General features: G+C 55.3%; 1 protein-coding gene across 1 annotated transcript in view; it reads right to left on the bottom strand.

Moving 5' to 3' along the window:
* Positions 1-27,323, bottom strand: part of AHRR (aryl hydrocarbon receptor repressor) — a gene marked incomplete at its 3' end in the record, with an annotated part of 60,868 nt that overhangs the window by 30,790 nt on the left and 2,755 nt on the right. The window contains exons 2-3 of the mRNA XM_082650603.1: positions 22,903-23,084; positions 6,969-7,060 (exon numbers count right to left, since the gene is read on the bottom strand). Of these exons, the coding sequence (XP_082506729.1) occupies positions 6,969-7,060; positions 22,903-23,084 (274 nt within the window). The remainder of the gene's footprint in view (positions 1-6,968; positions 7,061-22,902; positions 23,085-27,323) is intronic.

Genomic DNA, 27,323 nt, shown 5'->3' with positions numbered 1-27,323 from the left:
CAACTGTTTCGTAAGTCTGAAATCACACCGAAATAATAAAAGAAGAAAGAGGTTAAGAAAAAGCAAAAGAAAAGGGCAACGTGGAAAACCATGGACGATTTTGTACCCATAAAATCAATAACATAGATGAAATAGACCAACTCTTTGAAAGATACAAACTACTAAAGTTCACACTAGAATAGATAACCTGAATAGTCCTTTATCAATTAACAAAACTGAATTCATACTTTAATCTCCTATGATTAAAACTATGATTTGAATTATTAAACTTCTAAAGAAAACTCCCAGACCAGTTGTTTTCTCTGCTGAATTCTAATAAGCATTTCAGGAGGAAATAATACCAATTCTACACAATCTCTTTCAGAAAAGAAAAGAGAGGGGAACACGCTCAGATAGTTTTATGAAGCCTCCACTAGCATATGACCCCACAACCAGACAAGAAAGAAACAAAAGTGTTTCTCATGAACAAAAATCCCCACAAATATTACCAAATTTAATCCAGCAATATATAAATAAGATCTATCCTGGGCATGCAAGGTTGGGTCAGCATTTGAAAATCGATTAATGTAATTCACAATATTAACAGACTCAGGAAGAAAAATCATGATCATCTCAATAGACGCAGCAAAAGCAGCTGACAAAACGAATCCGTTCATAATAAGAACTCTCAGAAAACAAGGAATAGAGGGAAATTTCTTCATCTGATATAAGGCATCTATAAAAAGCAAAACAAGCAGAAGACTGAAGTTTTCTCCCTAAGGTTAGGGAAAGGCAGAGGTGTTCGCTCTCACCTCATCTACTCTGTTGCACTGGAAGGCCTAGGAGTGCAATAAGGCAGGAAAAATAAAGCATGCAACTTGAAAAGTAGATAAAAGCTGTCTCTATTCTCGGAAAACATGATGATCTACGTAAAAATTCCCACAGAATCTACGAAAAAGCTCCAAGAATTACTGATGAATTCAGAAGGGTCACAGACAAAAAGTCAACCTAGAAAAATAAATTGTATTTCTGTATACTAGTAATGAAAGTAGAAATTAAACAGCAGCTCCACGTACAATAGCAATACAAATATTAATAGAAAATACTAAGGTATAAATCTAACAATATACACAGGCTCTTTAGGCTGAAAGCCATAAAACGCTGATGAAAGTAATAAAAGACCTAAATTAATGGGAGACACTGTTCATGAATTGGGAGAGTAGTGCTGTCAGGCCGTCAGTTCTCCCCAAACTGATCTGCCGCTCTAACACAACCCCAGTCAAAATTCCAGCCAGAATTTCTATAGCTGTCAACAAGCTAATTCTAAAATTTATGTGGAGGGACTTCCCTGGTGGTCTAGTGACTAAGACTCCGTGCTCCCAATGCAGGGGGCCCAGGTTTGATCCCTGGTCAGGGAACTAGATCCCACATGCTGCAACTAAGTAAGAGTCCGCATGCCACAACGAAGATCCCGCACGTGGCAACGAAGATCCCGAGTGCTGCAACTAAGACCCAGAGCAGCCAAAAAATTAAATTAAATAAATATTTAAAAAAATAAAATAGGGCTTCCCTGGTGGCGCACTGGTTAAGAATCCACCTGCCAATGCAGGGGACATGGGTTCGAGCCCTGGTCCGGGAAGATCCCACATGCCATGGAGCAACTAAGCCCATGTGCCACAACTACTGAGCCTGTGCTCTAAAGCCTGTGAGCCACAACTACTGAGCCTGCATGCCACAACTACTGAAGCCCGTGCGCCTAGAGCCTGTGCTCTGCAACAAGAGAAGCCATCACAATGAGAAGCCCGCACACCACAACAAAGAGTAGCCCCTGCTCGCCACAACTAGAGAAAGCGTGTGTGCAGCAACAGACCCAATGCAGCCAAAAATAATTAATTAAAAAATAATAATAAAATAAAATAAATAAAATTTATGTGGAGAATTGGGAGATTAGGATTGACATACATACACTACTATGTATAGAATAGATAACTAATGAGAACCTACTGTATAGCACAGGGAACTCTACTCAATAATCTGTGGTGACCTAAATGGGAAGGAAATCTTTAAAAGAGGGGATATATGTATGCGTATGACTGATTCACTGTGCTGTACAGCAGAAACTAACACAATATTGTAAAGCAACTATACTCCAATAAAAATTAATTAAAAAAATAAAAAATAAAAAAATAAAAGAAATAATACTTGAACTCTCAAAAAAATGTAATAAAATTTATGTGGAAAGACAGCGAAACCAAAATAGCCAAAACAATTCGGAAAAAGGACAACAAAAAACAGGGGCCAATTCACACTGTCTGATTTCAGGACTTATTATAAAGATATATATATATATATTTTATTATTTAATTAAATTTTTTTTTTTGCAGTATGCGGGCCTCTCACTGTTGTGGCCTCTCCCGTTGCGGAGCACAGGCTCCGGACACGCAGGCTCAGCGGCCATGGCTCACGGGCCCAGCCGCTCCGCGGCATGTGGGATCTTTCCGGACCGGGGCACGAACCCGTGTCCCCTGCATCGGCAGGCGGACTCTTAACCACTGCGCCACCAGGGAAGCCCATAAAGCTATATTAATTAAGACAGTGAAAGGTTGTGAAAGGTCAGACACACAATCTAGGCACCAGGACAGAGAGTCCAGAAACAGACACAAAAATGTGGCCAACTGATTTTTTATGAAGGTGTAAAGTCAATTCAGCGGAGAAAGGATCAACTTTCAAATAAATGGTTCTGAAAGAACTGGAATTCATATGCAAAAAAAATAAATCTTGACCTATGCCTCCCACCTTACACCAAGTTAAATAAAAATGGATCACAGACTTCAGTGTAAAACTTAAAACTGAATGTAAGAGTATAAAACACTGGACTCAAACATAAAAGTCTTTGTAACCTTAGGGTAGGTAAAGAGTTGTTGCATGTGACATCAAAATCATGACTTATCCAAAAAAATGGATAGATTGGACTTTGTCAAAGTTAAATACTTTCACTCTCTGCAAGGCCTTGTCAAGAGAATTGAAAAGACAAGCCAGGTTGTGAGCAATTACTACAGACCCTACATACAACAGAACCTACATACAACAGAACGTACATACAGTGAGGACACTTGTCCAGAACATTTATATGAGCTCTAAACTCGACAGTAAGAAAGCAAACGACCTGATTTCTTTTTCTTTCTTTCTTTCTTTCTTTTTTTTTTAGTGGACAAAGACCCGAACAGACAGTTTACAAGGAGGATCTATGGATGGCAAATAGACACATGAAAAGATGCTCAGCATCATTAGTCATGAGGGAAACGCAAACTAAAACCATAGTGAGAGTCCAGCTATTAAAACTGCCTTGTAATACTGTGCAAACCAGGGACTTGCAGCAGCTGGAACTCCCGTTCCCTGCTGGCGGGGACGCACCAGCACAGCTACCTTGGAAAGCAGAGTGGCCATTTCTTACAAAGTTAGGCACACACATATGTAGGTATCATCCAAACAAAAGGAAAACCTATGTTCAGAGAAAAACCTGTGTGTGAATGTTTATCACAGCTTTACTCATAGCCAGCACACCCTGGAAACAACCCCGATGGCCTCAGCAGTTGGGTGGGCAAGTGCTCTGAGACGCCCACAACATGGGTGACGGACACTCAGGTGGAGGACACGACTGCAAATGGACAGCAGGAGGGAAACCTGGGGGTGGAGGAATTGCCGTGTTGCTCACCCTATACTCCCCAAAAGAACTCAATCAGGAAATGTCCCGTGCGGCACAGGACACCCGAACTCCAGCCAGGGTCAAGTGATCAGAGTGTCTTCTGGCCAGACAGGCCTGAACTCATGGCTACTGCGGGCACGTTGTCCCGTCCCCACTGAACTAGACGGCCCTGCAGCCCAGCTTGGATGGAGGATGAGGCCCAGACGTGGCACTGACCACACACCCAAGGTCGGTGCTTCCAGAACCACGTCTGCCCTCATCCCCCACTCCCACGCCTCCTCCACCCCTCCCAGTGCCTGTACCAAGGTGCTTACTGGCGGCAGCTCTGCTGGGTCTTGGCTTCCCCAGGGGAGCCTCCAAACATGGACCAAGAGACTGGGCGTCCAGTCCCACCCCAACGGGGACCCTGGACAAGCCCCTAACGGCTCTAATTCCTGGTTGTTTCATGTTAAAATCACAGATGTTAGACCACAGTCACTCTTAATGTCTGTGTCAGCTCTAAATCTTATAGGAATTGATGACAGTTTATCTTCAAGAGACTGAAGATTGGAAATAAAACCTAGGATTTTCTTGTTATTATTGCTTGGTTTGCTTATTTTGCTCTGTTTGGGAATATTTTTAACTTGAAAATTAGTCTCTAATCCCAAAGTCTGAGAATCATTGCTCTGGCAGTGCTGTGAAGGGCCCTCGTCATATAACCACCCCTGATTCCAATCAAAGGGAGCTTCCAGAAACATCCTGTGGCTACAGAGAACGTTGGCTATGAAGGCGGCCACTTCAGGAACTGCTGGACCTCATTCTCCAAAATGGAGCAGGCGGGTGGGCACCCTTCTGGCCTGGCCAGCGAGCCCAGTGGGCAGGGCGTGCACCAGGGCAGGCTGTGGTGCCCAGAGCAGATGGGCAGCAGACCCAGACCCTCAGCCACAGGACCTCTTCTTGAGAAAGTCCACCCGGCGGGTAGCTCCCCAGACGTCCCCAGGCCAGACACGGGACGCACCACCTCCCCTGGCCCTACCCCCCAGGAGCTTGTGGGGACCTGGGAGTCAGGCCTGCTCATCACATCTTGGGCTGCAGCCTCAGCCAGGACGCAGGGCGGCCGTCCACGTCCGGAGGCCCCAGGGAAGACTTAGTAGTCCAGGCTTCGAGGCACACGCACGAGCAGAAAGGCCCGAGGTGCCCCCGGCCCGCCCCACGCCCCCCGACCCCGAAGGCAGGAGAGCCTTGCAGTGCCGCAGCTCTGCACCCACTGGAGAAGCAGGAAGAGTGTGGCCCTGGGCACAGAGGTGAGGACAGTGCCCTGGGCACTAACTGGGAGACCGGGCTGTGCGCATTGGCTTCTGTATTTATGGCTCAGAACAAAAGTTTAAAAAAGATTTTATAGCTAAGATGTCATTTTAATTTTGAACATGAATACGAAAAAGAGCAATGCCAGCTATCTTTTGCCAAGAATAGAATTCAAACTGGCAGGACATTTTTCAGCTCCATGATTACTAGCACTGACAGAAAAAAAAACAGTTGCAAAGGAAAAAGAACAATATTTAAGATTTGCTTCCTAAAAACCTGATGAATAACGAATATGGGAACACCTCCTCTACTGAAAGCACGACATCTCCAAAAGCACGCTGCTCTCAGGCCCACACTCTGCTCCCGACGGGCTCCAGGGGTGGGAGGCCCCGGGCTCCTCACACAGGAGACTCAGACGTGAACCCCGTTGCCTGCAAGAACTTCAGTCCTCGCCTGTTCTTACCTCTTTAGAAAGCAAAAGGTCCCTAAGCTCATAGATCCTCAAAGCACATCCACACCCCTCAGCAGGGGCCGAGAGCTTGGGGGGCCGTGGGGCGGGGCCGGAGGGGGCGCCATGGTCGGGCACACGGGAGAGCAGAGGGCTGGACGCAGCGCCCGCACGATGAGAAGGTGCAGCGTGAGGAGGGGCACCAGGGCGAGGGGTGTCCGAGGAGACATGGGCAGAACTGGAGGAACCGGTCGGCCACTGCTGACCACAGCCGGAGCCCGGCCACCAGTCCCGCCACCTGTCAGTCCATCCTCCCTTCCTGGTCGGCGTTTGATGCTTCTAGTAAAAGGCTGGAATAGCGTGCAGAGAGGCTGCCCGCCTCCGAGAGGCCGGGCTGAGGTGGGACAGAAAGGGCGTCTCGTGGGCTCCCCTCCTCGCGGCGGGCGCTGCTGGGCGGGAGGCGCTGTCGGGGCCACGGGGGAAGTGGCGTGCCGCGGCCGCTGCCGTGCTCAGCCGCGTCTCCGTGGGCGGAGCGCAGTGTGTTCCCTGTGAGAGGCGCTGGCCCCGGGGGGCCGGGACGTGATCAGTCCCGTCGTGCTGGCGAGGGCGCTGAGCCCAGAGCGACAGGTGCGGGAGGGGCTCGGCCGACGGAGCAGCCTGGGCTACAGAGCAGCGCCTGGAGGAAGCCGATGGGCTCCTGCCCGGCGGAACTTCTCCCAGTGTAAGCGGCACCCATCCTGAGCCACGTCTGCCCCTCATCGGGTCAACCTAACAGATGCACCGAATGTCGGGGTGCGGAGGGCATCGAGGACGCGCTGGCTTCCCCTGGGGGCAGAGCTGCCCACCCAGTGGGGCTCTAGGGCCCGAGGTGGACAGGCAGGGAGACACGTGGGCACGGCCAGCGAAGCACGGCTCCAGGGTCACCTCGGCGGCCGGCTGAGGGGCAGCCTGCCACGGGCTCCTCTCCCTCAGCACCCACACTGTCCTGTGGAGGGACGGCCTGCATCCCCCCAGCCCCTTGGAGGAGGGGCAGACCAGGGCCCGAGTCTCTCTAGCGGAGGCCGCGGCACCCTCGCTCTGTGATTTGATCCAACCCAGGAAGCTCCACCGCCTCTTTTCTCGTTTAAGAAACTGACCCACGAGCAACAGGGTCAGGAAAAGCAGTTCAGAGCCAGCCGGCCGGGTCTGTCTCAGGTGAGAAGCCCAGCCCTGGCGTGACGCCCAGCGTGTAGCACCAGCAACAGGGCAGCTGGCTCGCCCGCTAGCCCTGGGACGCACAATGCAGTCTTCCGTCCTCACTTTGAGGGGTAAAAAGCCCGCTCAATTTTTCATTAGGTTCTCCCGTTGACAAGTAAAACCAGAAAATGCAGAACAGAAAACGGTTTTCAGATTTGAAGCTCATGGGCCTCAGGTCACTGCCTGTGCTGCCCCCAGGGGTTCCTGGAGCCACATCCTGCAGCCCTTCCTGAGGCTTAACTTCCCAGTGGCTGTAAGCGGCCACAACCGAGGCCCACGGGGACACGGCCGCACGTGACACGAGCGAGGGCTCACCTCCAGTAGCAGCCTTCCCTCCAGCACGGCAGACCCTCCACGCGGATCCCTGTCTTCTGCTGAGGGGGCACCGGCCGCCGGCTGCTGCAGGGCTGTTGGAGGAGAGCACAGTTAGTGATGGTTCCCTGACGTTTCTCCAACTTCCACCCACCCTCCACAGGCGCGCTGACCTGTGGTCTCCTCGCTGCCCAGAAGACACCCAGGGCGGCGGGCGGGGCAGCTGGGTGGGAGCCGGGTGACATTCGGGGGACCGGGACTTCACAGCTAGGCCGCGTCTGAGGACCCTGCCCCACTCTGCTCCCCAGAAACTGCACTCCCCCCTCCTGCAAACCCCTTAACCCCCCTCCCCATCTCAGGGACCCCCCCGGGGGTCCCCAAAGCTCCTCTCTCAAGACCCAAGCGCGGGCAGGTCTCCAAACTGGACACCACTGGTCTGGGTAACCAATCACCGGCCGGGACCCCCACGTGCCCCTCCCCCATCCCTCCCTCCTGGAGCCCCCGCCCCTCACCCAGAGCGGAGCAGACAATGCTCCCGGCAGGCGGGCGCCCCCTGCACGCTCACGCTGCTTCTCCCAACACCCCCTCTGGCCTCACATCCACTTGGGGTGAAAAGCTCAGACAGATGTGCAGGTCAGACAGACGTCATCCACATCCCAGCCCCTGGCGCTTGGTGGGGGACCCCCAACTCCGTGCTCAGCATCATCAGCACCTGGGAATTATGGGGGCCGCTGGGGGCTGCTGAGCGCACAGCCATTAAAGGGGGTCCCGGCCAGGAGCGGGCCTGGCGCTGGTGCCTCTGTGGAGGCCGGGAGGGCTGTGCCTACCATTTCCCTCATTCAGGGGAAATGTCAATGCCACCAAGGGCCCTGCAGGCGGTCCCTGTCTCGTCTGGTTTTGGAGTAAAATACAACCACAGCATGGGACTCCCCAGCATTTCTCCTTCAAAACCAGCAGGCTGTGCCGAACTTTCCCTCCAGGGCGCACCCGCTCCCCCAGGCGCTGGTCAGAAATGCAGGGTCCCAGGCCCCAGGACAGCAGGCCCCCGACGTGCTCTCCAGGTTGGGCCAGGACCACTGTGGATCGAGACCCCTCACACACACACAGGCAGTGGCCAAGGTGGCCCTTCATTTACACCCCTGACGCCAAGCTCAGGGCATCCACAGGGGCAAAGTGCGCGATGCAGAGGCCCTCAGGGAGGCCCCCGGACGGTGGCCCTTGGCGGCCCAGCCATGGCCTTCAGTCTCCGCCGGCCTCTCGGTCCCTCCCTCTCTCAGAAGCTTCGCTTCATCGCCTTCCTCTCCTGCACTAGATAGAACAAGAAACGAACCCATTTCCTCGAGGGAAAGCAGGTGTGTTCTGCGAAACACGACAGGCACACCTGGGTGCCTGGGCGGAGACGCAGACGCCGCCGTGTGTGCCTTAGACGCCCAGGCCTCCCTTCCCAACCGAAACCCGCCAGCAGCCAAGCTCCCCTCGAGGCTGCTGGTTCTCTAGGCAGTGAGACAGCTCTGAGCAGAGAAGCCAGAGGCGTTAACTAACGTTTAGTCCATCTTGAGCTCCACTCTGCTCAGGAAGCTGAGAGGTGAATGCGTGAAACTCATAGAGCTCGGATTAGTCAGACCCAGGAGGAGCCCACCGAGAGGCGCCATGTCCGCGCGGGAACCTTCTGGCGTCAGAATGCTCCGAGCCTCTGACAGAGGGTCACACAGACCCCGTGCTCTGCTCTCAGGGGCTGAGAAGGCTAAAGGAGGGAAACGCCGACCGGCGGGGGCCCGGGACCCACTCCCGCCCCACCCCTCCCCGCAGCCCCCTGCCAGCACAAGGCCACGTCTCCCAGCTGGGTGGGCAGAGCCCAAGCGGGCCTGGTGGGACGTGGGGTCACAGCGGCGGGGCTGGGGGGCAGGACCCCGCCTCGGTGCGCCCAGGGGGACCGCCACAGCCCGGACCGCCAAGGCCTGCCTGCCACACACGCCGCTGCAGGGGCCGCCCCGGCTCCAGCCAGCTCCCCGCCCCCGTGCGCGCTGGGCTGAGGGGAAGGGGACGCTGGGACGGGGCTTCCCTGCTCGCCGGGCCTGCGGACGCCGAGCCGGCTGTGCTGCCGCCCACGGCCGGAGGCTGGGGAGCCCCAGGCGGTGACGTCACCGCGGCGGACGCGGTTCGCCGACGCCGCCGGGACCCAGCCCCACTCGGCGGCGCGCAGACAGATGCGCTCCGTCGCCCACAGACGTGCAGGGGCCGCTGCCCGCACAGGGGCAGCCGCGGCGGGGGTCCCCGCCTCCCCTCCCTCCCCTCCCCCCACGCGGCTCCCCGGCCTCGCGTGCGCCCCCGCCGGGCACCCGCACTTCCCTCCTCCGCAGCCACATTCCGCGGGGCACGCCCGGCGGGGCCTCCTCGGGCTCCTGTCACGCGATGGGGCGTCAGCGCCGCGGTGACAGCCGCCTGGACCCCGGCCAGGGCCTCGCGTGCGAGCAGGGCCGCCAGCGCGCCCCACCCCCAGGCCTGTGGTGAGACTAGAAGAAACCGAATGTGATTCCGAGGCTGTCCCGGAGGCCCAGCCAGGGTGGGGGGCGCCTTCCCGAAAACTCATCTGAGCCGACAGCCCCGGCCCCCAGGTCAGGAGCGCCCGGAAGCTGAGTCAGGGCAGCAAACCCCAGTGCGGGTGGGGGCCACGGCCAGGCCCGCAGGCGGCGGGTGCCAGCCCTCTTCCGCGTGGGGGGCAGTCCGGAGGGGGGAGCCCGCGGCGCTGGGAGAGAGCAGCTGGGGGAAGAGCCCCGGGGCGGGGCGGCAGCTCCGCCGTCACCTGGCTCTGGTATTCGGCCCAGCGTCTGCCTCCGGGGTGCCGCTTCTCCTCTCCCTGCCACCACACGTCTCACCCGCGGGTCTGAGCGGGGCCCTGGAGGGGAGGCGGGGCTCTGGGCAGGGGCCTCCGCCGGCGGACCCCACCCAGCCATCGCCGGCGCCCTCTCCGCCCGGTCTCCTTCGGGACGAGGGGCGAGCCCGCCGCCACGCCTCGCCCCGCCTGCTCCTGGTCGCCCCTGGCAACAGGCCGGGGAGAAACGGCGGCAGGGAGCAGGTGTGTGGGGCGAGGGGCCACGGGGAGTTGGTGAACGCGTGCAGAGGAGGAGTCACTGTGGCCCCCTAGGCCCCGCGAGGAGGGACGTTTGGGGACGGGGTGGGGGAGCAGGGCCCCGAGGCCCGGAGCTCGAGGCGTCCCCTGCGGTCCAGCCAGGGGCGGAGAGGCCTGTCACGTCGAAGGGCCTCGTGCCCCTGGTGAGCCGCTGTCCCCAGAAAGGGGGCCAAGCCACGAGACGGGACCCCGGTGGCACCCGCGTCCCTTCAGCCCCACCCTGCGGGCAGCCGGCCCTCCTCCTGCCCAGCCTAGCCTGAGGGGCAGTGGCAGGTGAGGGCGGCCAAGAGCCCTGGTCCCACGGAAGCCGTCCTCCCGCAGGGCAGAGCCCGGGCGCCTCTGGTCTGTAGACAGAGCTCAGGGTCTCGAGGCAGACAGGAGGCCCAGCCAGGGCCGCCCCTTCCGGAGATGAACGGGCTCCCAGGGGCCCGCGCAGCCCAGCCTGGACCCGGTGCTCCGCCTGGAGCCCTGGCTCCCTCCCCCACTCAGGCCCGAGCTCAGCCGCACTTGACAAGGTTCTCACTGCCTGGTCCAGGCCGTCCACCAACTGGCTGTAGAACCAACCGGAACCAGCCTTCCTCTCACTTCCTCGATTTCTTGCATACCTGAAAAGGCTCATCTGCAACAGAGAGAACGTGAGGAATCGTGCTGGAGACAGTGGGCGTCCCTGTGAATGTGCTGCACACACAGCCGTAGGGGGAGGGGGAGAATGGAACGGCCACTGCCCCACCGGACTGGGGCTGACTGCACCCCGCCGGCCCCACCCGGTACCCCGCTTCCTTCCGAGTCCTTCCCACAGAGGAGACGCAGGGCAGTTACCACCCTGGGCCGAGCCCTGGGCCACGGACACCCCGCCCCCACCAGCAGCTTCTCAGGGGTCCTGTGCCTGGGTCTGGCCCCTGAGGGGTGCCAAGTGCTCCCGGTGGAGGAGGAACCAGAAGACGCCCCATCTCTGCCCCTAGATGGTGCGTGACGCCCAGAAGCCACTGTGCTGCCAGCCAGCTCCTCAGGGGACGGGACAGGTGAGCCCAGATCGTGGGGCACGCTGAATTGGGGACGTGTAGGGCAGTCCAGGGATTGGGGTACAGGACTTCTGCCACCCAGGGTGATTGAGAGAGAAGCTGGGGACACCACGGGAAGATGGGCTGAACCCCCGATTCTGACCAGCTGCAGCTCCTGGAGTGGATAGGTCCACGTCCAAGCCCAGCCCCTGCTTTGAATGAACACATGCCTGGTAAAAATCATCTCAGCATCGAGGGAGCACCCTAGGCTCTGCACTGTGCTCTGCACAGCGCACATGGCCTTGGCACCTGGGTCGTTTCCCCTCCAGCCCTGGTCCAGCAGCGCGCTGGGCCCCAGGCCCTCGAGTTCAGGGCTGACATCCACGCTTGTCCGCGTGTCCCAATGGCGGCAGCTGGCATGACCACGGCTCTGCCCGGCTCTCCCCAAAGCTGTGCCCAGAGGGCAGGGTGGAGGGAAACAGTGAGCTTGGAGCTCCTGGGACCCCAAGGAGCAGGCATGCCTCCCACTTCTGCCCACTTCCGGCCCAGACCCCCTCAAAGGCCTGCTTAGCAGAGGAGCTCGGGCTCAGAGCAGGGGTCCTGGGAGCCTCAGCGCTGCCGTAAGACGGGCGTGGGCTGTCGTGAGGATCCAGCAGGGACACACACCGGAGGAGCTCTGAGCAGGGCGGGGCAGCGGGTGCCCTGCAAATGCCGTGATGTTCCGCGTCCACATCTTGTTGCCGCCAACTCAGCGCCAACCTCCACAAGGCCTGTGGATGGATGCCTGTGTCCCCAGATTCCTGGCCCCCCAGGGTGATGGTGTTCGGAGGGGCCTTTGGGTCACAAGGGTGGAGCCCCACGAATGGGATTAGTGTCCTCGTAAGAGACCCCAGGGAGCTCCCTCACCCCTTCCGCCATGTGGGGACAACCCAGAAGCGGTTCTCACCAGAGCCCGACCATGGGGCACCTGATCTCGGACCTCAGGCCTCCAGGACTGTGAGAGGTAAAGGTCTGTGTATTTGTCACAGCAGCTGAGCCAGGTAGCCGGCGGGGCAAGTCCCTGGCGGCCGGCTGTCCCCTTCGTGCGGCTGAGAGCAGGCGCGGGGGCTGGGTGAGCAGGACCTTCTGGCGGGCTCCCCTGTCACCTCCTGTGGGGCCGGCACACCCTCTTGTGAGACAGAGGTCCAGGACGTGGGGGACCAGCCACCTTCACAGGCCGGGCTGCTAACCGGCTCCACTCACCACTGCCCCCACCGCCAGGCCCCACTCTGGGTGACCCTGGCGACAACTGTCGGGGCCCAGAGGCCACGTGAGTCCAGGGGTTGACAGGAACCCCGAAGAGCCCCAGCTCACCTCTCCCGACACCCGCTCTTCTCCGTGATGAGTGGGCGCACATGGGGCTCCCGTGCAGTGCCGCGCACCTGCCGGGGGAGACCAGTGACCAGGCCTGGCGTCTGGGACGGGGCCAGATGGAGGGCGTGGAGCTCCCCACCCCGCTGCAATCCTGGCCTCAAATTAATGGACCACTTCAGTTTTCAGACATTCAAACTGTCCTCCCTTCGCTTTTCAAGAACTCAACGATAAACTCCTTGTTTTGCCTTTGGAAGATGCACGTGCATCACACAGGCTGGAAGAAAGCGCTGCAGCAGAGGACACTGCTTACTCTCAGTCTCCTTCTGGACAGGCTGTTCTCTGCACCTGGGCTGCCAAGAACGGACTTGCTCGCCGGGCTCTGTGCCCTCGCGTCCAGCTGTCCGCCCACCCAGCACGGGGAAGGTGGCGGCAAGCACGTGGGAGTAAAACAGCAGGCGCCAGAGGAGCTCTTATCTAACCACGGTGGGAGGCGGGCTGGGGAGGGGCACCAGCAGGTGGTACGGGCAGGGGTGCCCGTCCTTCCAAACCCCACGGTTAGGCTGCGGGAGAGGAGGGATTCCAACTGCCAGTCAAAGCCCCAAGTTCACTTAGGCGAGAAGAAACCTCAGGAGTGTGAATAAACGTGCTCATTTCACGCAGAGCCATATTTAGAAAACAAGAGAGTCCACGCCAGGATTCTACTGCATCAGCTTGTGGGTTTTCCTATGGCCGGGTCACTCGCTTGCCCACAGTCATTCATGTCTCCAGCCCCCGCCTGGGGACACAGGCGAGCACTGAGCGTCCCAGTGTGGCTGGAGGAGGCCTCCAGAGGGGGTGACTCTGAGCAAAGCCTAGAGGAGAGAGACCAGCGGGCCGGGCTGTGAGGGGGCCGCCGGGGAGCCCCTCCCCGCCCTCGAGACACTTGTCCCCACAGGCTGCTCCCCACCTGCTCACCCAGTAATCTTAGCGTCCATTGACGCTTCTGGCCTGAATTATTCCTGCAATGGTTACCAACTGGGGATTTTATAATTCACCTCTTCTCTCTCCAGTCATCCATCTAGAATGGATGTACTGTTAGGAAGAACTTTCTCTTAGTATTTATTTATTCATTCACTTATTTATATCAGTGTGGATTTATGGAATCCCATTTTATTCGCTGGATTTTAATCCATCACCATCCTTATTCATCTTAACGCTGAAAACTGTCCCAGACCTGGCCAGGGAGGCCTTTAGGGTGGCTTGTGTCCCAGGGCAGGTCTCCTCACGCTCTGAGCACGGCCTGCTGTCCAGCACGGACATTCTAAGTTCATCTAGTCCTTTCTCTGCTCCAACTCTAGACGGAGGCCAGAAAGCCTCCTTTTAATGGTGAACCATGTCTGGAAACCGAGATCTGAATGTAAGTTGTAGCTCTCTGCTACTGGTGTGGCCCTTTCAGCAGACAGAGCTAGAACACACACACACACACACACACGTGTGTGTGCATAATGTGAGTTCACACCGATACCTCCAGTTCCAATTCTACACCACAGGATTCAGTACAGAGTGGACTTATTTTTCCTTTAATATTTGATGGAAATTGCTTTAATTCTATCTGGGCCTAGATTTTCTCTGTGGGAAGATTTTAACCACGGATTCAAATGGTCATGTGACTATTCGGGTTTTCTATTTCTTCTTGAGTCAATTTTAGTAAGCTATATTTAGGCATTTATTATGTTTTCAAATTTATTGGCATAAATTTGTTCATGACAAAATTCAACCCATCTTTTAAATATCTGCAGCATCTATAATTGTGTTCCTTTTACATTCCTAATACTGTTTGCTGTTTTTCCTGGATCAGTCTCACCAGATCTTTGCAGTTTTTTTCATTTTAAAGGAACTCTATTGTATGTTTCCTTTCTATTTCACTAATATCTTCCCCTTTATTATTTCCTTTCTTTGACTCTCCTTTTGTTTATTTTACTCTTCTTTATCAAAACTACAAAACTGAATGCTTAGCTCATTAATTTCAGCCCTCCTTCTTTCACATATAAACACTCAAGGTCATTCATTTCTAAGAATGACATTAACTGCATCCCACGCATTTTGATTTATAAACATTTTCTCAGTTCCATCATGCTTTCTTCTTTGATCTATTTTACTTATAAATATGTTTATTTCCAAATATATCAGGGTTTTCAAGTCTTCTTTTTTATGGATTTCCAGCTTAACTGCCTTAAGGGCTCACCATGCATTCTTCATGGTTTTGTCTTTTGAAATTTATTGTGACTTGCTTTATTGACCAATGTTTTCAATATATTTACAAGTTCCATTAGGTTTGAAAAGATGTGAGTTCTGAGTTTCAGAGTACAGTGTTATGTAATGTCCATGAGATTAACCCTTTTTGCATTGTTCAAATCTTCTATAATCATTACTGATTTTTGTTTATTTGCTCTGTTAAGTACTGAGAGAACTATCTAAAATCTTTCTCTCTGGTGATGAATTCATGTATTTTTCCTTGTAGTTCTATCAATATCTGTTTTATATTTTTGAGATTATGTTATTAAAGGCACACAAATTTAAAATAATTTTATTTGCTTGATGAAATAAAATGTTTAATCATTACTAAATGATTATTAAATTATACTCTCATGATCTCCAGTAGTGTTTTTCATCCACAAATCAATTTTTTGATATTAATATAACTTCATCAGATTTATTTCAGTTTCCAATATATCCTTTTCCATCCTTTTACTTTCACCCTTTCTGTGCCTTTTGTAAACAGATATAGTAAATCACTTTAATAATCCTTATCTGTTAGTTGGCATGTTTAGTCCATTTACATTTATTGTAACTAATGACACATTTGGAATTTTATGCTTTCTATTTGTTCCACTCCTTCACGTTTCTTTTTTCTCCCTTCTTGTCTTTTTTCTTTTGACTGTTTATATTTTCTCATTCCACTTTTCTCTCTCCATTAGTCTGAAAATTATACCTTTCTGTCATCTTGATGGTTATCCTGGAAATTTTATTATGAATTAGTTAATCAACCTCCAAAGTTAATTAATACAAGAACTGTTGAAATCTTTAACTCAAATCTCCTGCTCCAGATTTATATGCTACCACAGCTAGGAATTTATTTCTCTCTTTTTTTGTTCTTACAATACACCATTACTACTATTTTATACATCAGTGTTTGCTTTGATTGATACACATAGTCACCACCTTCTTATCCATTCCTTCTCGAAGCCCTAACCTTCCTTTCCTTCTGCATGAAGTGCATCCTTTAAATTTTTTTTTTTTTTTTTTTTTGTGGTACGCGGGCCTCTCACTGTTGTGGCCTCTCCCGTTGCGGAGCACAGGCTCCGGACGCGCAGGCTCAGCGGCCATGGCTCACGGGCCCAGCCGCTCCGCAGCATGTGGGATCTTCCCGGACCGGGGCACGAAACCATGTCCCCTGCATCGGCAGGCAGACTCTCAACCACTGCGCCACCAGGGAAGCCCTCCTTTAAATTTTTTTTTAATACATTCTCATTGGGTTCTCAGCTGCACTTAGTTTTTGATCTCTTTGAGTATTCCTTAATTTCCTGCTGGCTGATCAATATATTTTTAAAGGTTTCAGATATTTTATCTTAAATTTTGGATGTTATCTGCAGGACGGCTGATTGGTGCCTTGCTGCTGAATCTGCTGGAAATGGAAGAGGCTCTATGTCTGGTGGCAGATCTTCTCCACTCAACTCTAAATTCTAGGAGGCGGGGACCATGGCAGCTGTTCTGTTTACTTGCATTATAACTAGTTTTTTGGGGGGTTTTTTTTGGGTTTTTTTTTTTTGCGGTACGTGGGCCTCTCACTGTTGTGGCCTCTCCCGTTGCGGAGCACGGGCTCCGGACGCGCAGGCTCAGTGGCCATGGCTCACGGGCCTAGCCACTCCGCAGCATGTGGGATCTTCCCAGACTGGGGCACGAACCCGTGTCCCCTGCATCGGCAGGCGGACTCTCAACCACTGCGCCACCAGAGAAGCCCTATAACTGGTTTTTAATGTGAAACTTTTAAGTCTGAATTTGGGCCAAGACCCCACAACTATACATATGCCAACTATACCTGGGTCCCAAAGTGAGATCCCAGGTGACCTCGGCAAGGCAGCAAAGATGTCAGAGGTGAGAGACGTTTGAAGCTGGGAGAAGGGCCTCGTTGGAGGGCTGTGCTGTTCATCCCACACCCCCACCTGCACCAGGAGATGGGTGGGGGCTCTCTCCTCGCCTGATGCCCAGTGAGAGGGGCTTCATGATGGCCCTGTGAGGGCCTGCCACATGCCTCCACGGGCTAGTGGGGCTGGGGTCTCTCTACACTCAAGAAATCCAAAGGAGGTTGGACTGAAAGTGAGAAGTACCACGTCCCCACTAGCAGGTCAAAGATGTACGTTTCCTGGGGAGCAGGTGGGCCACAATGTCCAAGCACTGGCCTAGGGTGTCTCAGCTCCTCCCAGGAGGGTGCCTGGAGACATGAGAAGAGACTTCAGACCATCTGACACCCAGGCTAAGGAAGGAAACACAAAGAACCAGCTGGAGAGGATGGGTCGCCCATGTTGGCCACCGAGGCAAACAGACCCCCAGGTCCATGGTCCTCAGAAGCCAGGAAAACACCAAGACCACCCAGCTTGTGTGCCAGGGCAGTGCCGGTCAGGCAGGAGCTCTCCCAATCTTCAGCTCTTCTTCCTGCTGCTACTCCAACCTGGAAGGGCCGGAAACCATGGCTCCCAGTGAGGCAGGACCTCAGGGAGGAGCAGCTGACCTCACCGCCAGGCGCCCCCCACCCCTGCCTGCTGCAGCCTCTGTGCAGGCGGGGAGAAGGCTCGCACTTGAAATACTTTTAGAGATTTAACTGTTTTGACTGAAAGGCACTAAACGACCCAGAAGGGACCAGGAGAGTCTGGGGCCACCCCCAGTCCATCCAGGGGCAGCGAGAGAAAATTCAAAGCTGTTTGCTGTGTCCTGGGGCGGGGGTGGGGGGCACGTGGTACCAGGAGAAAGTGAACGAATGAGTGAATGAACCAGCCCCTCCGCTGGGCCAGACTCACCTTTCAGAGGTAATTAAGAGATGAAGGGGGAAATAAAACCAGCACAAAACGATCCAGGGTGAACTTTCTGCAGGATGGCTCTGCAGGGGCCTGCCTGGGGTCTAGGGTAAGAGGCAGGTGTGCACACAGCAGGGCCAGCTCCCTCCCCTGAAGGCCCTGACACAACCCAGGACAAGTGTATCTGCTGGAAATGCCCCGGGGAGGCTGTCTTCCAGAAAGTGTCAGTGATAGAGGGAAGGGGGCTCTGGCAGCTGAAGGGCTGGAAAGTAAACGCAGTGACGACCCAAATCCACTCCCTGGCGGGAAGGAATCCACCAAACACTCCACGTGAAGAGAGAAAAATCAGGTCCCAGACCTCCCTCCCCATCACATCATCACAGGTGCCTCGGCCACTTTGACAAAACCCCACACTCAGCAGAGCCTTACTTCCTCACAGCTCTGAGGCCAGGAGCCCAAGCTCAGCTTCCAGCGAGGGCTCTTCTGCTTACAGACGGCCACCTCCTCACTCTGTCCCATGAGGCCTCGGCCGCAGGGGACAGGGGAGGAGAGGGCCCTCTGGTGCCTCCTCTTATGCGGACGGTAACCCTCTGGGATCAGGGCCCCACCTCGTGACCACTTCCTACCCTAATGACCTCCTCTGAGGCCCCATCTCAACATATGCCTTTGTGGGGGACGCAGACATTCTGTCCATGGCAGGGCTCATCAGGGGAGGATAGCTCTTCAGTGAAAGCTGAAAACCGGCACAATTTAGCTCAACAGTTGCATACACTTCCCTCCTGGGTTACAGGACTGCTAAGTCTCAAGGAGCATTTCACCTCTGACCTGCTAAGGAGCACGGCATCCTGTGTGGGGTCCCGGACACATCTCATGACGTGAGGGCTTCTGGACCTCCGCACTGGGTGGGGGTGAAGCAGACCCGCCCAGCCCAGGTGAGCCAGGGGCCAGGATCGACCCCATCACAGAGGGTGCAAGTGGACAGAGGCCCAGATCCAGGCCAGGGTGCACAGTGAAGGGGGGCGGCAGCCTTTCAGCGTGGAAATCTCCAGATTTTCATGGGAAGCTGGAATCGTGCTCTTCCTGCCCTTCTTGCCTGCTGAGACTGTCCCCTCCCTCTGTTGATCCCCCCGACAGTCCTGCCTGCAGGCCACGCGACAGGCCTGGGTGAACCGCAGGCCCTTGGTCATCTCCACGCTGGTCCCCACTCTGGGCGCTTGAACCCCAGACCCGGCAAGTCTCCCAGCTGGGCTGACACAGCAGTGCAGACCGCTGCTGGGACCTCACATCCTGGGCCACATGTCCTGGAAGGAACCCATCTCTGGCCCCCCTCAGTGTCCTTCATGCTCTCCACTCACCCACCCTCCCTCCCTTTTCTTTTATCGACCCCCAATTTCCCCTCTTTCGAACGGTGAAATCTGCAAGAATGGAAAATCCCTCTCTTTGGCACAAGCAGACGGTTTGTAACTTAGAAGCGCCAGCCCTCAGTCTAGGCAAAAACCAAGTAAATTAATTAAATAAGCCCACTGCCTTTTAAAAATTCATGAAAGTCAGCACCAACACAAACATTACAAGCAAATTTTCAGGACATTATTGCCCTTGGAGGTTGGAACTTTCCAGTTCATGTCCTTCCTGAAGGTGACTTTTTATGGAAGCTTTAATGAAATTAGTTTATCCGTTTCTGAGTCAGGAAGCACAGATTAAGATCCAATTTTTATAGCTTGACATTTTCTAACTATGCAGAGGAAATGAATTCAAGAAAATATTTAGAATTTCCCCTAAAATGTACAGCTTGAGGGGGATTACGAACTCGGGAATCCTTGGGAGAAAGGTGTGATGGAGAAACCAAGTTCATGAGTTCACCCCACTGTGACCGGCAGGGCTGCCCACCTGCAGCTCGAGGGCTCAGCAGACCTGACAGGCATCCCCCTGCCTCAGGGGAGGGGGTGGGATCGGCCGTAATGTGGGAAAAGCACTCTGCTCCTGGTCAAGAAGAACCATGGGTTCAGGTGGACACCTGGACAGATGCCTGAACTCCTGGAAACAGCAAAACTGAAGCCTTTCCAAGACCACCAACCCTGGCGTGGCTGGGCACAGCTGGACCTGAGGAAGTGACCAGAGAGGAAGAGACAAGTCCCTACTAATGTCCCACATGCAGCTGGATGCTTCTGGGGGAGGAAGGTGAACAGAAGCCCCACCTGGGCAGCTCCAGAGCTGGCCTAAGCTGTCCAACAGGTCACTGTGCAAGCCCAGAGCATGGGGAACCCCAGGCACAGGGATGGAGACCCCAGCATGGAGATGGGAGACCCTGTATGGAGATGGAGACCCGGCGTGGAGATGGAGACCCAGGCACGGTGATGGGGACCCCAGAATAGGAATGGGGCCCCCAGTATGGGAAATAGAGACCCCAGTAGGGAGATGGGAAACCCAGTTTGGATATGGAGACCCCAGCATGGGGATGGAGACCCTTGCATGGGGAGACCTGGCATCAGGAGCCAGGGTCTGATAGTTTCCAAAGGCTGGGCTGTGAGTCCCCAGCACTTCCCGGGCTGTCCCAGAGACCTCCTGTCATCCCTTCACGGAACTCTCTCCGCTTCATGAGCACAGCCCTCAGTACCCCAACCTGGGCGCTGCAATCTCTACTTTTCCGATTTCAGAGGTGTTGGCTCCTGAAGAGATGGAATTCCCGCTGCTCCTTCAACGTTTTCCAAAGCCGGCTCCCTGGGCCCCACAGGCTGCTCCATGCCGACCACACGTTTTAGACTGTGTGTGTTTGCATGTCCTGCACTTATTTGGAAGCCAGCGATGCTTCAGCAGTCACCTGAGCAACCTGCACCAGCGACCTGGCAGCACCGGCAGGGCCTGGGTTCCAGGATGAGGACCCTGGACTCCACCCCAAGACCACAGCAGTGCTGAAATGACTGTCTCTGCTGTTTTACACATTTGAGTTTTTCCTACCTAAAAAATTGATGCATTTCAGTAAGACTTTGGAAACCTGGAAAGTAAAACAAAACTCCTGTAACCGCGTCTCAGAGATAAATGCTGCTAACGATTCTGTGTGTCAGTTCCAGTGGGGGCTCGGGCGGGGTCTGCGGATGTCCCCACTGCAGGGCTTCCTTTGGCAAGGTGCAGGGCCCTCCCCATTGTCCCCACAGCAGGGCCCCTGTAGGACAGAGACCCTCCCCCGGAGGGACACAAGGAGGGCCTGAGAGGCCTGAAGGCCTGACCCCAAGTCAGAAAGCTGGTCACAGCCCCTGGTCTCCTTGAAGCCCCCGAGGACACGGCGTCCAGCAGTGAGCCCACTGCTGACCTGGAATTACGTGCCCTGGACCCCACTCGGGAGGTGCCACGGGCCGGTAGTATTGATTTCTAATTTTAAAGTATAATTCAAAGCCACTTTAGGGGCTGTCGCTTTCAACTTCCACTCGGAACAGACGAGCTGGGAAGAGCGGCTGCCCACCTCGCACAAAGCACCACACAGTCTGCGAATTTCCCCGTTTTCCCGAGCCCATCGGAGAGCCAAGTCCCGGGGCAACGGTAACCCGAAATCCAGGGGAAATACAGGTGCTCTCGGGGAGGGACAGGACACCGTGGGAACGAGAAGGGCTCAGAAAAAATTCAGGCCCGGTCCTGAATGTGGGCCAGTGGGATATGCAGGACCCCTGGAGGCTGCAGAGGTTGGGAGATGGGGTCTGCAGGGGCCTTGCAGCTGCCCACAGGGAAAAGGGGGCCGGCAGGGTGAGGGCGCCAAGCCCCAGCACTGCGGGCCTGATGAGGTCCCAGTGCCACTGGGGGAGGAAGAGAAAACCCCTCTGCCCCAGGGAGGGGGCCCACACCACAGCTGGGGAGGCTGGGGTGCCGAGGAGGCCCCACCCCAGAAGCAGGAATGCAGCAGCAAGGGTCCCTTAGACGGCTCCTTGAGGGGGCTGCCTCTGTGTGGCCTGCAGATCACACCCACCCCCTCGCCTCCTCCTGGAAGCCCACCAGCCTGCACAACCCTCCTGGTGACCCCCCGCATTCCTCCCCCCGTGGCACCCACCATTCTCTGTCGTCTTCCAAACCTACTTTTCCAGAAATGTTTCATGAGCTTGGGCCTCCAGCCATGGGGGGTCTGGGTGACGGACACCCAGTAAAAGAGCACGAGTTACTAGGGGGACGGACCTGGGCTGAGCACTGGGTGAACCCCAGGCCAGGCTGTCAAAGCTCAGCCCACGAACCTGTGGGGGGATGGACACAGGCAGGTGTCACAGGGAGCAGGGACCAAGCCCGGCTGTGCAGACACAGAGCCCTGTGAACTGGGCCCTCCCCGGGGGGCAGAACGGCTTTCCACGAGGGACAGCTTGACACACTCAGGTCTGCACTACCAACGAGGGCCCAGGCCCCAGCACAGAGCAGGACACAGCTGAGGGGCCCGGGGTCCCGCGGAGTCAGACCCCTGTGCAGAGCTCTCACACAGAGGGTGCTCTCGGAGGCCAGCAGCGGCAGGAGAGTCTAGGCTTCCTGCTCCGTGAGAGGAAGTGAAGGCCAAGGGGGGCCCTTTGGAGGGGCTGGTTGGCGCTGGCCCAGCTGGAGAGCACAGCGGGTAGAGCTGCTGGCGGTCCCTGAAGGGTCAGGGTGGAAGGCAGGCTGAGCTCTTAGGAAAGCTGCCCTCCCTCTCCCGGGGCCGAGAAAGCCAGCAAGGCGCAGAGGCTGCCACACCTCAGACACGTCGGAGTCACATGGCCTCCCGGGCCCAGCGGCAGGGCCGGGCAGCGGCACGGGCCCGGGTGCCCGTGGTTGCAGGGCTGCAGCCTCACCAGCTGGCCCCGCTCACCACACCCCAAGGTGGGTTTTGGCCGCGGGAGGCTGTCCCAACGCCTTGAGACAGAGCATGAACTCAGCAGTCTGCTGCAGTCCCTACCACCGGCTACTGTCCACGCCTGCCCACCTTCAACACTTATCCTACCTGCTCCCAAAGACATATAACAAATTCATGATTGTGTAAGAAGCTCAGACGTAACTGAGGGGTGATGGCAGCAGTCCCAGGTCTGAAGCAGAGTGGTGACAACCACGTTTCTTCCTCAGGAGCTCAGCCAGGCCACATGCAGAGTAAGGCTTGGCCTGGGGCACCGGATGTGGGCAAGTACCCAGAGCTACTGCAAGGGTCCAACACACCAGGCACCCCCATGCAGAGAGGCGCCCGGTGCCTGGCCGGAGCTCCCAGCATCCCCAGGGCCCTGGGGCAGGTGAGGCCAAGCAGGGCGAGGTCTGGCCCCAGCCCCTTCCCCCAGGGCCACTCGTGTCGGTCTGCATTCAGCGCTCCGCCTCTAAATGGTTCCCCAGGCTGAGAGGCGCCAACTGGTCGATCCCAGCAAAGCCGGGTGGGACCCAGGTGAGGTCCAGGTGGGCACAGGTGAGAGTCCTACCTTGGAAGAAGCTCTTCACCCGGAGGTAACTGACGCTGAGGCGCAGGACCGAAAGCTTGTCCAGCTTAGAGATGATGTCGGGGGGCAGTGGCAGCAGGCCGGCTAGGCGGTCCAGCTCGGCGTTGAGGCGATCCCGGTGTCTCTTGGAAGGGTTCGACTTCTCGGCGCCCACGGCGGGCCTCCTGTGGGGAAAGATCACTATCAGACTGGGAGGCCCAGGCTGAAAGCCGTCCCAGGCGGTGACCTCTGGAGGAGCCATCAGCTTCTAAATGCAGCCGCCAGACGGAGACGCGCCCATCCCCGAAGATGCGTGAACTAAACCGTGGGCCACGCCAACCGTGCCACTGGCCCACAGTAGTGGGAGGAAGCACAGAGAGACACGGAGCGGGCAGCAGGAGAGCCGTGTGACCCCAGCACGCTTCCTGGCCTCTCTGTGCTAACTCCCCCGACGCGGCAGAAGGACACCGGCTCTGGCCGCACCGCTCACCTCTCTCGGTGTTCCTCTAGGGCCCTCAGTCCAGGTGTAAGCGGCCCCTCCGGGCCTCAGTTTCCCACTACACAGCAGGGCTGAAAGGTTCTGAGGCGAAGATGATGGAGGCGGCCCAGGCACCGCAGCGCTGTCCCGCCCGCCCCTCCGAGGCCCCGAAGTGCGGTGGCCGGGGCCCCGCCACAGGCCTGCCCGCCCCCACAGAGGGAGCGGCCCCTGCCCAGGCTTCCCCGCCCACCGCGACCCCGCTCCTGGGCCCTCTCAACCCCGGGACGACGGTGCCCTCCCCCGCCCCGCCCCCACCTTCCTAGAAAGCAAAGCCAGGACGGCTGGGGAGCGGCGCTGCCCCGGGCCTGCCCCTCCCTGCCGCTCTTAGGGGCTCGGGACTCTTTTGTCCGGAAGTTCCTATTCCTCCAGCGTGTGTTCACTCGTACGAACGTGGAAAGCTGCCTTACGCCATCCTTTCTGTCAGAAGCCCGGGGCTCACCCCCAACCCATGCTGTCGGCGCCGAGGCCACACAAAACCTCACAAGAGCTGCAGCTCCAACCCCAGAAGCGGCTTCTTTCTTTTAATGGAGATGCAAGTCACATAACATAAAGCTGTTTTAAAGTTTTGGCATTTACTACGTTCACAGTGCTGTCAACCTCTATCACGCTCCAAAACACTTCTTCACCCCCAAGTCACCCCCCGCCCGCGCCGCTAAGCAGTTTCTCTCATCTTCCCCGCCTCTCAGCCCCCGGCGGCCACAATCGCTTTCTGTCTCCCCAGGTCTGCCCGTTCTAGACACTGTGTGTAAACGGAATCAGACTTTGCGCGCCTGGCCTCCGTCACTGGCCGTCGGGCGTCAAGGTTCGCCCACGGCACAGCCCGGGTGGAGCTCCACTCCTTTTCACGCTGTGTTCCACGGCCTGGATGGATGCTTACCTGTTCACCAGTCCACGGGCGCTTGCCTCGCTCCCACTTTACGGGTACTGTAAACCCTGCAGCCATAAACTTCGAGTCCACGTTTCTGCTTGAACACGTGCTTTTGCTTCTCTTGGGTATACGCCTAAGAGCGGAGCAACCAGCTTAACCTGGTGGTTCTAGGTTTAACCTTGAGAGGAGCTGCCAGACTGTCCTCCACAGAGGCTGTGCCCCGTCACGCCCCCCAGCCACACTCCACAGCCTCGCCAGCACTTGTTATTTTCCTTTTTTAAAATAAGAGCCATTCTCGTAGGTGTAAAGCAGTATCTCATTGTGGTTTGATTGGCATTTCCTTAATGACCAGTAAAGTCAAGCGTCTTTTCACGTGTTTGTCGGCTATCTCTTTATCTTCTTTGGAGAAATGTCTAATCAAGTCCTTTGCCCATTTTCAAATTGGGGTGTTTGCTTTTCTGTTCTTGAGTTGTAGGAAATCTTTATATGTTCAGGATCCTAGATCCTTAACAGACATACAATTTGCAATTATTTTCTCCCATTCTCTGGTTATCTTGCCACTTTCTGCTGTTTCTTTTTTATTTTTTTCCCCTCAGTGAGGCACCTACACCAACATTACTCATGCTACTAGCCAAAATTTAAAGGGTCAGGAGGCCTGGGGAGACTGAACAGACCCCGTGTGGAATGGCCCACCCAGGAGTGAAAGACACTCGAAGCCGCCCCAGAAAACAAGGTAGCACTGAGGGCAGGTGTGGGGGCCAGAGAAGGGGAGAGGGTGGCCCGGCTCAAATCTCACCTCCGGGTAGACCTGTGGGGAGCAGTCGCCCCTCCCAGCCCACGTGTGCCTGGGATGGGACGAGCCGTGACTGTCCCCAGCCCGCACCCCCGAGGGGCAACTAGGGGGACACTCGCAACTGAAGAAACAGGCGCTGGAAAAGCTCTAGTCCTTCCAGCTTTCTCAGACCACCTGGCTGCCCCTCCACGCAGCCCCCCTCCAGCTCCAGGCACCAGAGCAGAACCTCCCCGCCCCCGCCAGGTGGGTGAGAGGGGCCACGTGGAGGGAAATGCTCCCCTGAGCTGGCCTCTGGCTCAAGCCCAGGGCCACAGGGAGGAAGCTCCAACTCCCCAGGGTGGAGACGCGGCAGGAGTGAGGGGACAACGACCGGCAGCACGGGAGGCGCCTGGCCACTCGCTGGCAGGAGGGTTACAACGGGAGCCAAAACATAGAACACCTGGGACCAGCCCAACAGAAGACATTCCAGACGCCTAAACGGAGACTATAAAATAGCGCTGAGGAAACTTAAAGAGACGTAAACAAACAGAAAGACACACCATGCACAGGACCGTAAGACTCAGTACTGTTAAGACTGTGTCACTCCCCCAAACTGATCCGTGGACTCAATGGAGCCTCAACTGAAATTCCAGCAGGACCTTTTACAGAAATGACAAGGAGTCTAGACTTCACATGGACATGCAGAGGACAGAGAATAGCCAATTAGAGGGCAAAGTTGGAGGACTTGCCTGACTGACTATAAGCCTCTCTGAAGCTGCAATGTTCCCAATGGTTTGGTATTAGAGAAACGATGGAAACATAGATCAATGGAACAGAACAGAGGGCCGAGAAACAGACTCACATTTTTTTGGTCAATTCATTTGACACAGATACTGAGGCAATTCAATAGGGAAAGAAAGTCTTTTCAATAAATGTGCTAATCAACTGGACATCCATGAAAACAAGTAAACATCAGCCCTTACCTCACACAATACCTGAAATTAGCTCAAAATAGATCACAGACCTAAGTCTAAAACGTACCATGAAAGTTTACAAGAAAATACGCGAGAAAATCTTTGAGACCTCAGAGTAGTCCTGGGACTCTTAGGACACACACCAAAAAAAAAAAAAAACTCGTGAAAGAAAAAAATGATAAATTGATCTTTTTCAAAAATTTTTAATTGTCTTTGAAAATCACCATTAAGAAAATGAAAAGGGGAGGCATAGATTGGTTAAAAATATTCACAAAAAGAGCCTGTATCCAGAATATGTAAAGAAGTTTTACAATTCAACGAGAAGACAAACAGCCCAATAAGAAGATAGGCAAATTATTTAGAAAACTCTTCACCAAAGAAGCTGTATGGACGGCAAATAAGCACATGAAAGGATATCAACACCATTAGCCACTAGGGAAACACAAATTAAAACCATGGTGAGCTACCACCACAACCCATCAGAGTGGCTGAAACCAAGACCGACACCCCAGGCACCGCTGAGAAAGTAGAGGGATCACACGCTCAGCGGCCAGGAATGTAAACGGTGCAGCTGCTTTGGAGAATGGTCTGGTGGTTTCTTAAAAAGTCAAACCCTCCTCTGCTGTATATGTGACCCACAATCCCACTCCTAGGTGTTTACCCAAGAGAAATGAAAACGTTACATCCAAAGACCCGTACGTAAACATTCACAGCAGCTTTATTCGTGATACCCCAACCTGGGAACCACCCAAATGTCCACCTGAGATGAACAAACACACGTGGTTCCTCCACACGACGGGCACCACTCAGCGTAGGAAGGACACACCCGGCACACAAACCACAGAGGAACCGACATCATCTTGACAAGGGAGAGAAGCCCACAAGGTGTAGGACCCCATTTATAGGAAATTCCAGGAAATGCAAACAGCCTACCGGACAAGGGCGCAGGCAAGGTCGCCTGGGACGAGGCTACCGCAGGAGTGACCAGGGCACAAGGAACCTTCGGACGTGACGGGAGTGTCTGTGACCTTGGCTTCGGCAATGTTTCTCGGGTGATTACACATCTCAGAACCAATCAGACTGTGCACTGTAAGGACGCGCAGCTCTGCGTGCTCAGTCACAGCCCAATCAAGACCAAACATGCAAACGAGGGGGGAGCCCCGCTGCTCACACACCTCCGAGCTCAAGGTGCCGATCCGCCGTGCAGGGACCCGCCGCTGCGGTCACGCCCCAGCCCTGCTTCCCTCCAGCGCAGGTCCAGCCCTGAGGGCC

This window comes from Grampus griseus, assembly GCF_964374135.1.
Source record: "Grampus griseus genome assembly, chromosome: 3".
Taxonomy (NCBI): Eukaryota; Metazoa; Chordata; class Mammalia; order Artiodactyla; family Delphinidae; genus Grampus; species Grampus griseus.
Note: the sequence above shows the minus strand (reverse complement) of the source record. Positions and strands in the feature narration are given on the sequence as shown.